This window comes from Amia ocellicauda, chromosome 12 (assembly GCF_036373705.1).
Source record: "Amia ocellicauda isolate fAmiCal2 chromosome 12, fAmiCal2.hap1, whole genome shotgun sequence".
Classification (NCBI taxonomy): Eukaryota; Metazoa; Chordata; class Actinopteri; order Amiiformes; family Amiidae; genus Amia; species Amia ocellicauda.
In genome coordinates this window covers 28,236,739-28,250,097 of record NC_089861.1, presented here as the reverse complement: position 1 = coordinate 28,250,097, position 13,359 = coordinate 28,236,739, and the positions used below count along the sequence as shown (strand labels likewise).

Here is a 13,359-nt window from a genome sequence, read left to right as displayed (position 1 = left end):
TAGCTCACAAGCATGTAGGACCTGGATTTACTGTATTTGTTCTTATGCACTTATGTCATTTTGAACTTTTTGTTTTGATCTGTAATTGTATACTGTATACTGAACCCCGAGATTTCTGGCAGAACACATATGTCACACCCGCAACATGTGCGGCTCATAAAACACCTTTGAAATGAAAATAAAAAAAGTTGGATAAAAATAATGTAACACTTTTGAGGTTTCGATGTATTATTTTATTTGTAGCATCAGAAAATGTCATCTGTAAAAGTACAGATTAGTTATGTTTATGCCTGTAAAGCATGTCCCTCCCCTGCCAGAGAGCTTTCAAAGTGTCATAATATAGCTTTTAATTTTCGTTTCAAAGGTATGACACCTGTGTTTAGCCAGAAATCTCGGGGTTCTAGTAGAACATGATTACATTTCATTATTATTATATATTACTATTATTTATTTATTAGCAGATGCTCAGTTCCAGGGCAACTTTCACAACATAAGAGCATTATAAAAGTGCAGTACAGTATACAATTACAGATCAAAACATAGTACAACTTACAAGTTCAAAATGACATAAGTGCATAAGAACAAATACAGTAAATCCAGGTCCTACATCCTTGTGAGCTAATCATTGCAGACAAGATGTAAAGTCCTAGTTAGAGCTCAGGGGAAGGACATAGGGGCGATCAATAGAAACAACACGATATTTTATTGGACTACACCTTATATAGCCGTCACAGGGCACACTATAGCCAAGTACGCCATCTGGTGGTAAAAGATTAAGGCACCAGGACCCTCAAAACCCCTCGAACCTCAACACCGGAAGACAGTACCTGAACCCTCTGACAGTCCTGAAAGGATGCTTCCCACGTCCCGCGAGCAGCACCATTGAGCTGAGTAGACAAAAAAGTATCTCGTACTGCAATCACGTTCATTCCTAATATGGGTAAATCATCCTGTCCCCCCCTCCTTTAGTTACCACCACACCTTTTTAAGAGAGCTTAACCTCCCCAACTTGAACATCAATAATGGCATAGCCCACATACGGAAGTTCTAGTCCATTGGCTGCCCTCAGAGACAACCAACCTACATCCCCCCTTAAACCCAAACCCTGTTCAGGGAACAATCTACGATAATAACCTTCCATCATAAGGGTCACTTGAGACCCAGTATCCAACAAACAACACACCCTTTTTCCATTAAACTGCACTTCTACTTGGGGGCATATCCCTACAAAACCCCACTGGGGGACAGGAAGAGGGTCTAAGGTAGGGCCTTCAGTCACTTGACCCACTGTGACTGGCCCATCTAGTTTAAAGACGGTGCTGTAAGGCTTTGAGCAGTACAATATCTATATGTCCAGCCTTTCCACATTCATTGCATAAGGGGCACCCTCGATGATCCCACTGGAAAGCAGGGGGCCTGGCATTACCTCGAGGGTCACTGCTGGGCCTTGATTCCAATTTCACCTCCAGTGCTGCACCTTGGTCACTCCCCCAATCGGGCACCGATTCTTGGTTCCAGGTCTGCAGCAGGGGAGCTTGAGTAATGAAGCCCTGCTTCAGTTCTTGACTTGATCCATGCCTAAATGGTTTATTTATTTAAATGTTCACTTTCTTTATTTTAGATCATGTAAACTGTTTACAGGTCTATATTAATTTTACTTTATTGTATTTATGTATTGTTTTATTTTGCTGTACATTTGTTGTATGTTAACTTGTTTACTTGTACTTAATGTTATTTTTGCACTTTGTTTTCACTTATGATGTAAGTCGCCCTGGATAAGGGTGTCTGCCAAGAAATAATAATAATAATAATAATAATAATAATAATAATAATAATAATAATACTCTGTAAAGCGCTCTGTGGCTAACCTGCGAAGGGTGCTATACAAATAAAAATTGATTGATTGATTGATTGATTGGCTGAGATTCAGATAATAGAAATTCCTCAGTTGCTAGGAGGCCAGAAAAAATTGACCTGAGAAGCTGCTAAGCATTTGCCTGTGATTTCAATATTAAAACATTGTCTTGTAAACATTGTATTGTCTAAATAATTGAAAATGTGATGAAAACAAAATTATTATAAAATACATCATTACAGAAGATTCATAATGGATTAATAAGGGTAAAATGGTAAAATGATTAAAACAAGGGACATGGAAAGCACTTCCAATTCAAACTCTGAAATGTGAGATACTGACAATTACAAATTCAATTCCAGCTTTAAATGTCTAAATTCCAATTCAATTCCAGCTTTAAATGTCTTAATTCCAATTCAATTCCAATTCCAATTGGATGAATCACAATTTCAATTCATGAATTTGAATGACCAGAATCATTAAGAATTCAAATTGGAATTGATCAATTCAAAAAAGTATAAGATTTGAGTTGGAATTAGCCCATGAATTTCAATTTAAATGGACCCTGCTATATACTGCAACACCGTGTGGAGGTATGGCTGCAGGTGTTTTGCCATAATGGGGACTCCTGGGGACCAAAAGGTGCGCTGGTGGACAGACAGGTGTGTGTGTTGAGGGGGTTGAGAGTGTGTTGCGTTGTTGTCCTGTGTTCTCTATCTCGCTCTGGCAGTACTGGAAAGTGTCTGAGCCCTGTGGTGTACTAGTTACTAGTTCAGTACTCGGTAGTATTTCAACTAATATGAATAGTTTAAGAAGGCTTTAGAAAGGCTGGAAGATGATCTCCAATAATCTGTTCCTCTGTACGCGAGGGGCTCCTCCCCCCGTGTGTAATATCTAGTGCTGTATGAAGACTGAAATACACAAAACCCCCAGTGTGTGACTGATTATAGCACAGACGGAAATAGAGCCTCCTAGGCTGCACAACCTTATAGATCCGTCTCTTCGCTTCGTGCTTTAAAGCAACAAGGGGAAGACTAGTCCGTTACCCGACCAGCTGATGTGTTTTTATTTTCATTTTGAAAAACAAAGATATGCAAAGAAAAGACCCAGAAGACGAAATAATTGCCAAGTCTTGTACGAGTGTGACAGCGCCTCTGCTTTGTAAGTGTGAGGTGGTTTCAATATTACTGAATACGGTAGTTTCATGCGCCTTTTATAACGTAATATTTTGTAATTTGTTTCCTATTAATCTCTTGTTGTTTTTCATGTAGCCTAATTTAGTCTTTCGTTCCATGTTTGGATTTGCATTTTGCATGGGTTCATTTGTGTTTTTGTTCAAATTTCCGGTTCAATCTGGCTGCACTTTCTTTTTTTTTTATTTATCTCTCCTGTATCTGTTCCAAAAGAGAGTACAGTATGTCATTATGTAAATTGTATAAAGTATACTGACACCTGTCCGGTGGAATGTTGAACTCGGCAAGAGAACGTAACGAATAGTGTAGCAGAACAATATATAATTAAACAGTAAACACAACACATTGTTTCACTGCAACCCCCACCCCGTATTATCTTTATAGTTTAGCATTTAATGTGGAGTAGTGGTTAGGGCACTGGACTCTGCAGTGGAGGGTTGTGGGTTGCCCTGGTTAAATGCCCCTGCTGAATTAATTAAAAATAATAGGGCAAAACGTGTTGTCTGCAGTTACAAATCTGTAGAATCAGTAATAAGTTAAGGGAGTCCCGTTGTGCCGTTTAAAATGTGTATCTACTGGCACAAATGATGATGATAATAATAATAATACTAAATAGCAAACCTGTACTTTTATTGTTGCACATGGAAGTGTTTTCTTACGGTAACGTAATGTCTGAATATAATGTTGTCTCCACACGTTTAGCTCTTCCTAAAACGGATACAAAAGTCCTTTGCTCGTCAGCCTGTATCGCTCGTAAAGTTGTTGTCTTTTCTTAAAAAACGAAACACAAACCAAACCCACAATCGCTGCTCTTCACATAAGAGGGACGGCGAGGTTTTTGAGATATCGTTACATTAGGAAAGACACAACGTTTTATTTTCACAACTTGTACATTAACTTGTTAATAGCGATTAGCTGTGGAATCTGTTGCCGATCGGGTCCGATCGGGTCTGTGCGTCCCGGCCGGGTCCGGGTCCAGATTTCAAATAATAGTCGGGTCCGGGTCTCTTCGGGTTCGGGCACACATTTGTGTACCCGTGAAGACCTCTAGCAGGCACTGCACGGACCCTTAAGCCAGTGGAAACGAGGCATTAGAATACCTATATATTTAGATAGACTTGTAATGGGTTTTGATACCCACACATTTAGAAATTGTTCAACTTGAGTCAAATTTGCTTCATAAGATTACACATTTTCTGTTATACCAATTAACACTCGTTAATAGATGTCACAGCGTTCTGATTACACGAGGTTCTTGGAATATGTGGCAGCGAAGTTGGGTTTTCTCAAGAGTCATTAGCTGTCCTCCATGGTGTATTCTACAACATACACTTCAGTGCTAGGTGTATGTATAGTGTATGTTTGTGTGCATGTCTATGTGTATATACACCGATCAGCCATAACATTATGACCACTGACTTGGCACCTGTCAGTGGGTGGGATATATTAGGCAGCAAGTGAACATTTTGTCCTCAAAGTTGATGTGTTAGAAGCAGGAAAAATGGGCAAGCGTAAGGATCTGAGTGACTTTGACAAGGGCCAAATTTCGATGGCTAGACGACTGGGTCAGAGCATCTCCAAAACTGCAGCGCTTGTCGGGTGTTCCCAGTCTGCAGTGGTCAGTACCTATCAAAAGTGGTCCAAGGAAGGAAAAGCGGTGAACCGGCAAGAGGGTCATGGGCGGCCAAGGCTCATTGATGCATGTGAGGAGCGAAGGCTGGCCCGTGTGGTCCGATCCAATAGACGAGCTACTGTAGTTCAAATTGCTGAAAAAGTGAATGCTGGTTCTGATAGAAAAGTGTCCGAACACACAGTGCATCGCAGTTTGTTGCGTATGGGGCTGCGTAGCCGCAGACCAGTCAGGGTGCCCATGCTGACCCCTGTCCACTGCTGAAAGCGCCTTCAATGGGCACGTGAGCATCAGAACTGGACCACGGAGCAATGGAAGAAGGTGGCCTGGTCTGATGAATCATGAGTTCAAGGTGTTGACTTGGCCTCCAAATTCACCAGATCTCAATCCAATCGAGCATCTGTGGGATGTGCTGGACAAAGAAGTCCGATCCATGGAGGCCCCACCTCGCAATTTACAGGACTTAAAGGATCTGCTGCTAAAGTCTTGGTGCCAGATACCACAGCACACCTTCAGAGGTCTAGTGGAGTCCATGCCTCAACGGGTCAGGGCTGTTTTGGTGGCAAAAGGGGGACCTACACAATTTTAGGCAAAAAAATGCAAATTAAGATGGGTTTGTTTGGAAAATGTACTTGAATGATTTGCAAAACCTTCAGAGGTGAAGAAAAAAAATAAGATTTGCAGTTTCAAAGAGGACATTAATTTGCTGCCTCCAGACATTTGGATAATTCTTAGTCTGAATCATTATGCAAAGCACTTTTAGATAATTAGATTATTCTCTTCCCATTACAGGTTGATATTATTCCTTGCAGGATGAACACTGCTTAATAATGATCTTGCCTCACATCGTTGGACTGTCTCTACTTTTTGGAGGTAAGCAGCCATTGGCCACTTCCTCCAACCTTGTGTTATTCTCGTCTCCAAGTTGTGAAGCAGATAAGGTTCTTATGTGGTCAGGAATGCAAATAGATGTTCTTTCTCACACTGCATGTCTTATGATAGTGTAAGAGAATTTGGAATGCTTGGTTTTTCAGTCAATCTAAATAAATAGTTGAACTGAAAACTCATAGGTCAATTGGTTTCTCTTTTAAGATTCTTTTTAGAGGGAAGATGCGGTCAAGTCACAGATGTGCAATAATCATTTATTTTGACAAAAATAGGAAACTAATATCATTCAATTATATTACTGAAAATAAGTAATATTAAGCTTCTGCTGGATTACAGTAAGAAACAGATAATACCCATTTTCTTCTTTCTCCTCACAGTACAGCTTATAGGTCAGTCTGGTCAGGCAGGAAGCGGTGTGTCTCTCTCTGTCTCTCCTCTCCAGCTCTGTGTTGTGTCTTGTTGCAGGATGAAAAAGTTAAGAGAACTCAAATTCTCTTTGTTTTCCCTTTTATAAGGTTTCCTTCCAACCAATAGCATTTTGCCACCACCATGACTTGGGTGCCTTATGCTAAAGTAATTTAGAAGTGGGGGTCATTTTGAATTTGGCTAGGAGCCAATCAGAGGACAGGTCCCTTTTTGGTCTCTGGTCATAAAGATAGGGTTACCAGGGCTACCAGGGGCTACCAGGGAACTTAGATAAAAGGGAGCAGGTCTGTTTCCTCTACCAAACCAGATGGTATAGAATTTCCCATAGAAAAATATATTCTAACAAATAATATCTTACAATAGCTATTGTGGGAGACAATTTGGCTATCGAAATCTCATTGAGTTTTCCAAATGTAAGCATAATTTATTGAAATACTGTGAAAAATACTATTCTAGTTCTTTGTGATACTGTAAATCTGAGCCAGCATTCCTCCCCTGGGCTTTGACTGTGCTGCATCTGGTATTAAAGGGATCTGAAAGAGGGAAGAAAGAACACTTGTATCCAGCAGAACAGCTTCTCTACTGAATCCACTAAAATCATTGGTTGTCTTGTGAAGACTTTTTATGATATTCTACAGTACAGATAGTCTGTAAAATACCTCAGAAAAGATCTGCCCTGCTAAAGAACAGCAACCTAGAGTATGCCAGGAAGCATTTGTGTGCCTGGACCTACTGTGACTGTACATTACTGAAGGACTGTGTGACATCAGCCTTCTCTCCTCTCCTCCAAGTCTCTACTGCAGTGCTGGTGTCCAGCTCCCCCATGGTGGTGGCTCCAGGCAGTGACATCACCCTCAGTTGCTCTTTCCACTATAGTGAAGCTGATGACCCTGGCAGAGTGGTGCTGACCTGGCATCGAGGTCAGGAGGTTGTGCACAGTTTCTATTACGGCACAGATCAGCTGAAGGAACAAAGCCCCGCCTACAGGGGGCGCACACAGCTGTTCCCAGAGCAGGTGGCCGTGGGTAACGCCTCTCTGAGGCTGAGAGAGGTGCAGGGAAGTGACCAGGGCACCTACACCTGTGCTGTGGCCAATGAACAAGGAAGCAGCCAGAGAGACCTGCAGATCCTAGTGGCAGGTGAGTATCACTGGCTCATGCCTTTATCCAAAGTGTTTTAAAGACAATAGCTGTAAGTGTTGCAGCTGTAACAGTAAGGCAGCACAAAGGCAGAATGACAGCATTGTCCTCTGGAGTGCACAAGTCCTCTATGTGCTGTACCAAGACAGACTGAACAACATATTTAGAGACACTGGGTATGTGGGGGTAGCAGAAGCAGCATCCTGTGATATGAGCCAAACTTGGGGTGTGTTACACAATTGGGTAGCTCTGAGTGAGTGCTCTGATGCTCGAGAGCCAGCCACTGTTAAAATGGGGACTCACAATTCTTCGCTTTGAGGTCGTTCAGAGGTTAGAGCTGGTGAAATGTGTCAACACTGTCTCTTTGGTATTGAATTCCTACAATTGGGAATGTTGACCATACCCTCCGATCTTGAATGATTTCCCCCGCATCGGCTGTGCTGTATCGGTGACAAGCAGTGCTGCTGTAAAAACACGTACACTCGCTCTTTTCGTTGATCAAAAAGACTCAGTGGCGCTCTGAGAGCCACTAAACTGATTGTTTTACTGAGCCACTTTGCGCTGCTCTGTGAGTTAATGCACCCACTGATATCCCCCTACAGCGGAATACGAAGAGCCTCGTTTGGTGATCAACATGTCTAAGCACCCCGGCCTCGTCATGCTGGAGTACTGTGCTCAGGGATACCCGCAGGCCACTGTGCTCTGGCTGAACCAATCTGGAGGTGACATCACGGAGCGCAGCCACACCAGCCAATGGGAGAGCAGGGGATAGTTGCTGGAGCTGCGCAGCTCTCTGACAGTGAACCAAGCAGCCAATCAAAGTTACACTTTCCAGCTGAGCAACCCTGTGCTCAAGCAAACCATCAGGAGGACTGTGACCAGGTGGGCCTGGTTTGGGGGCACAGGAGGGGCTTAAAGCATTGCACACCCTTATCTCACGGGTGTTACTCAATACTGTTATTATCATGACTGAGATTATTCAGCAGATGTCAAAGGTGACTTTCATTGTCTAATTGTTAACTAAATCATAATAAAAATCCAACTACACCTGTACACAATTTCCTATCGGTTAGAGAGCACCTGTAAGTCTTAAGAGTAGAGAGAAGATGGAATTCTGGAATCCCTTAATTTTGAATCTTACCTGCAGGCTCCCGTGTGTCTGGAGCAATGAAGTCATGTCTACTGGTCCTACTGCTGACGATTTCAAGACTGGTTTGGTGATGTGTGGAGTGGGAGATGACCAAGGACAGAGACCGATGTGGAATGGATATGGCATCTCTGGAAGTGCCAGTACATTTCAGCTACACAAGTTCGCTCTGAATTATATCTGTACTTTCACTTTGAAGTTTAACTTTCATTTTCAATTTCTCTGTGATGTTGGTTATTAGGCCTGATTTTACTCCTCCGCACATAGTAGCCAACAGATGCCACTACCATATTTCTGCTTTTACCTGAACAATCACTGACCACCTTCTGGAGATTACTGAAGACACCTCTGTTCTGACTTTACCTGAAATATAGCAGCCATATCTTCTGCTTTGCTCAACACTCTTGCCATTATGCACTTTTGAACTATGTCATATGTACTTATGTATTGTTAGCACTTTGATTGTGTTACTGCAATCCTATGTCCCCCCTCTTTACACATACCTGGGACTTAACTGTATCATGTCTGCACTTGTTAGCTCATTGTACTACTGTAATGACCTTGTGCATGTCTAATTGTGTGATTATTAAGCTTCAGGCGCCGTGGGTTTACCCATTATAAATGGGTATATAACAGGGGAGAGGGAGTCTGAACCAGGGGCGTTGCTAGACTTCAGGTTGTAGGGGGGCTACAGCCCAGAATGTTTTATGAATATCCCCCGATCTCAAATATTTCTTGCTGACAGTGTTTTCGTATTATTGAAAGACACGCACATCTGTATATAATCGTGCAGCAATGCCGTTATGGTAAATAATCGGAGTACAGATATATTTTGGGAATTGGATCAAAAGACCCGGGGCTAAACCCCCGAAGCCCAGGTCTAACGACGCAATTGGTCCTGGAGGATCCCTACCCTGAGCTCTCAATGACTTAATTGAACCCATAACTGAAGTAAAAATGTGCTTGCATTTGACTTTTTAAATTGTGTAAGTGATAAAAAGTTGGTTCCTTAATAAGATAAGTATTATACAATTTTATACTTAACTTAAAATCCCTACTGTTTAAAATAATGAAAAGGCTCTGATTTAGGAAATGATTAGTTCAATTAAGGGTTCAATTAAGTAATTAATTGGAATAAAAAACAACAGGGTAGGGGGTCCTCCAGGACCAGGGTTAAGAACCACTAGACCAAAGGATTATAAATTGGAAGTTGTTAAATGTATTATATTTTGAATTGCTATGTTTTATGTAAATTTAATTTGTAATGTTTGATGCCTTTACTTTACTGTATTTTTGAACTTTGTTTTGCACTTATGTTATAAGTCACCCTGGCTAAGGGCGTCTGCCAAGAAATACAAATAATAATAAAGTGTTTCTTGTTTTTAGTCTGGTTTATTTTTATTTTGTAACTGTTTTGATTTAAAACTTTTAAAGCATTGATCATCATTTTTTTACTTTATTGGTAGAACTAAGAACTGACTGTATGAGGACATTTTTCCCATTTTTTGAGAAGTGATTTTTTTTTCTTTTTCTGTGCTTGTCGCTCTCTGTGGCCGTTTTTTAACTACATTTCTAACGTCTTTAATACTTTTTAATGCTCTTTATTGCTTTTTTAAATGATGGGCCTATTCATTTTTTATACTTCTGGCAATACAGAAACTTGTACAAATAAAAGCGTTTGTCTGTCCACACACTTCCTCCGATAAAGAACCTGTTTGAAAACCGAGTTCTCCAATATCATTAAACTTGGGAGTCGAGGTTGGTGGCTGCACTTTTTGTGATCGTGCTATTGGATGTAATAATAGGGTTATGTGAAGTATTTGATGTTGAAATACTGGTTCTTATGGCACTGAGCGCGGTAAACACAGTTTTATTTTCGATATTCAACACTCATTGACTGCTGTCTCCAATAGCTTCCGAAAAACACCACGGATTCTTTCGAAATGGCTTGTGATTTGAAGGGGGACATGAGGACCACATTTCACAAGCTCAACTGAATCATGTCCTCCAGACTGTAGGGTGCAGAACCGAGCTGTAGTGCGCGGTAGAGTTAGGGACCGGGGTGAAAGTGCCTATTGCTGACTTTGTAAAGCCTAATAGCTCTTCCCTCTTAGATGATAGAGATATAAAACCACCTGCTTTATGTGCAGGAAGACACCACACAACTTTCACAGCTATTCATTTTCACCCTAGTTGGAAAAAAGGTACATCATTGCATTTTTTCCCTTTCTTTTCTAATAACTTTTTTGTCTTTAAAGGCAGGGACTTGAAACCAACTTAATTAAGTGCAGAATGGCCATTTACAACTTCCACAATCATAAAATAGCAATCGGTCTTCGTGTGTTCGTTATTTCCTTAGTTCGTCACACAGTAAGTTGACTTTGTGCCCCTAGTGGGTGGTCTGGTCACTGATTAAGCCAAAGGGAGAAGTACTGGCGGGTTACAACATGTTTACTATTTCCTTGTGAACCTAGTGTTTCGATATATAAAAGATAAGTTCTCTAGTCACTATAAATTCTCTCCTTTGAATATGCCTCACAGAGACTTTGCAAGTACCGCAATTGTGTACCTTTTGGAACGACAAGGGTTAAAATAAATGGATGTGAAAGTGTTGAAATGTTGAAACTTCTGGTTTGAATTTATTATTTGGGCATCTTTTCAGATTCTGTATTTGAATAAAGAATGAACAAAATATGATTGCATTTTTCTGTACTAAACTGCAACCCATTTCCAGACATCAATATATAATGTACAATATACACTCACCTAAAGGATTATTAGGAACACCTGTTCAATATCTCATTAATGCAATTATCTAACCAACCAATCACATGGCAGTTGCTTCAATGCATTTAGGGGTGTGGTCCTGGTCAAGACAATCTCCTGAACTCCAAACTGAATGTCTGAATGGGAAAGAAAGGTGATTTAAGCAATTTTGAGCGTGGCATGGTTGTTGGTGCCAGACGGGCCGGTCTGAGTATTTCACAATCTGCTCAGTTACTGGGATTTTCACACACAACCATTTCTAGGGTTTACAAAGAATGGTGTGAAAAGGGAAAAACATCCAGTATGCAGCAGTCCTGTGGGCGAAAATGCCTTGATGCTAGAGGTCAGAGGAGAATGGGCCGACTGATTCAAGCTGATAGAAGAGCAACTTTGACTGAAATAACCACTCGTTAACAACCGAGGTATGCAGCAAAGCATTTGTGAAGCCACAACACGTACAACCTTGAGGCAGATGGGCTACAACAGCAGAAGACCCCACCGGGTACCACTCATCTCCACTACAAATAGGAAAAAGAGGCTACAATTTGCACAAGCTCCCCAGAATTGGACAGTTGAAGACTGGAAAAATGTTGCCTGGTCTGATGAGTCTCGATTTCTGTTGAGACATTCAGATGGTAGAGTCAGAATTTGGCGTAAACAGAATGAGAACATGGATCCATCATGCCTTGTTACCACTGTGCAGGCTGGTGGTGGTGGTGTAATGGTGTGGGGGATGTTCTCTTGGCACACTTTAGGCCCCTTAGTGCCAATTGGGCATCGTTTAAATGCCACGGCCTACCTGAGCATTGTTTCTGACCATGTCCATCCCTTTATGACCACCATGTACCCATCCTCTGATGGCTACTTCCAGCAGGATAATGCACCATGTCACAAAGGTCGAATCATTTCAAATTGGTTTCTTGAACATGACAATGAGTTCACTGTACTAAACTGGCCCCCACAGTCACCAGATCTCAACCCAATAGAGCATCTTTGGGATGTGGTGGAACGGGAGCTTCATGCCCTGGATGTGCATCCCACAAATCTCCATCAACTGCAAGATGCTATCCTATCAATATGGGCCAACATTTCTAAAGAATGCTTTCAGAACCTTGTTGAATCAATGCCACGTAGAATTAAGGCAGTTCTGAAGGCGAAAGGGGGTCAAACACAGTATTAGTATGGTGTTCCTTATAATCCTTTAGGTGAGTGTACAATATATACGACTACAATATATTTTAAAATATATAAATGATTGCTGGGTTTGTATATTGACATAAATTAAAATTCAAGTTCAAATTAACTTTATTGGTATGACCGGAGTTCTCTGGTGTTGCGAAAGCTTTAAAATCAAAAGAAAAAAGTTACATTACATGTACAATACAACAGAGTAATACAAAGAAATCATAATATAAACAGGGATGTGAAAATACAATCAGAGAAGTATACACACCAATATATAGCAGATAAAATCAAAACATCACAATATAGTTTAATATATATTACAATATATTGTCATTTTTCTGGAAAATATTATAGTATCTTGTAATATACTTTAAAATATATAAATTGCAGTTTTTGTTTATTGTGATATATTTTGTGAAATACATTAATATATTTTTAAAACAAAATATTGAAATACATAATAGTTTATATGTATATTTTAAACTTCTAAATATATTGTAAACACTTTTAAATATAAAACACACTGATTGTCTTTTTAACTCTTTCCAGGTACCAGATTACTTGCTTTGAAAGATAACTCTATGATGAATGAAATACAAAAAAATGAACCAAAATGTATTTTTAATTAACCGTTTACGCTCCTGTGTATTACATGTCCACTGAAGAGAAACATGTTTTGGTTCGAACAAATAAAACAATGCAAATGCAATATATATAACGTTTTAGTTTACAATAGTATACTTTATCATACCTACATTTTGTAATAATAAAAACAAACACTTCACTTAAATGCAAATAAACAAAAATACAAATAATACGCAATACACTGAAACGCAAATGAAAATAATACAGTGAAACGCTATAAAGATAATAAACAATGAACAGTAATCATCAAGTAAAATTCATCAAAACCTGTGCCATCACCGGCTTGCTCTGTGCCATTTATTAAAATGTTCAATACAGTGTAACACCACCCTCTCTCTGCCAATATTTATAAGTAAATCTATAATATGACACTAGGTGTGTTATTCTATTTCTCACTTTGTAACTAAATCCTATTATTTTGATTATTCGTTTCTTAATAATATTCCAAATGAAATAAACATTTATTTTGTTGGTGTGTGTTTGGG

At 40.1% G+C, this 13,359-nt stretch overlaps 1 protein-coding gene across 3 annotated transcripts; it reads left to right on the top strand.

Moving 5' to 3' along the window:
• The first annotated feature begins 2,813 nt into the window (after positions 1 to 2,813).
• On the top strand, positions 2,814 to 9,663 carry LOC136764846 (CD276 antigen homolog). Of its 3 annotated transcripts, XR_010821248.1 has the most exons (5): positions 2,814 to 3,016; positions 5,471 to 5,551; positions 6,784 to 7,131; positions 7,734 to 8,013; positions 8,279 to 9,663. XR_010821248.1 is itself a non-coding variant. In XM_066719187.1 (4 exons), exons 2-4 carry the CDS (start codon positions 5,509 to 5,511, stop codon positions 7,901 to 7,903), a joined length of 561 nt encoding a protein of 186 aa, XP_066575284.1. In that variant the 5' UTR covers positions 2,814 to 3,016; positions 5,471 to 5,508; the 3' UTR covers positions 7,904 to 9,663. The 3 variants fall into 3 exon arrangements, 2 of the variants coding, with proteins under 2 accessions (XP_066575284.1, XP_066575285.1); XM_066719187.1 differs by having other exon boundaries at positions 7,734 to 9,663; XM_066719188.1 differs by having other exon boundaries at positions 5,944 to 7,131; positions 7,734 to 9,663.
• Positions 9,664 to 13,359: the final 3,696 nt, after the last annotated feature.

Bases quoted from the DNA above. Each gene is read 5' to 3' on its own strand.
- LOC136764846 (XM_066719187.1), top strand. From the start codon at position 5,509: ATGATCTTGCCTCACATCGTTGGACTGTCTCTACTTTTTGGAG. The intron at 5,552-6,783 runs GTAAGCAGCCAT...CTCTCCTCCAAG, and splicing joins ACTGTCTCTACTTTTTGGAG to TCTCTACTGCAGTGCTGGTG. The intron at 7,132-7,733 runs GTGAGTATCACT...ATCCCCCTACAG, and splicing joins CCTGCAGATCCTAGTGGCAG to CGGAATACGAAGAGCCTCGT.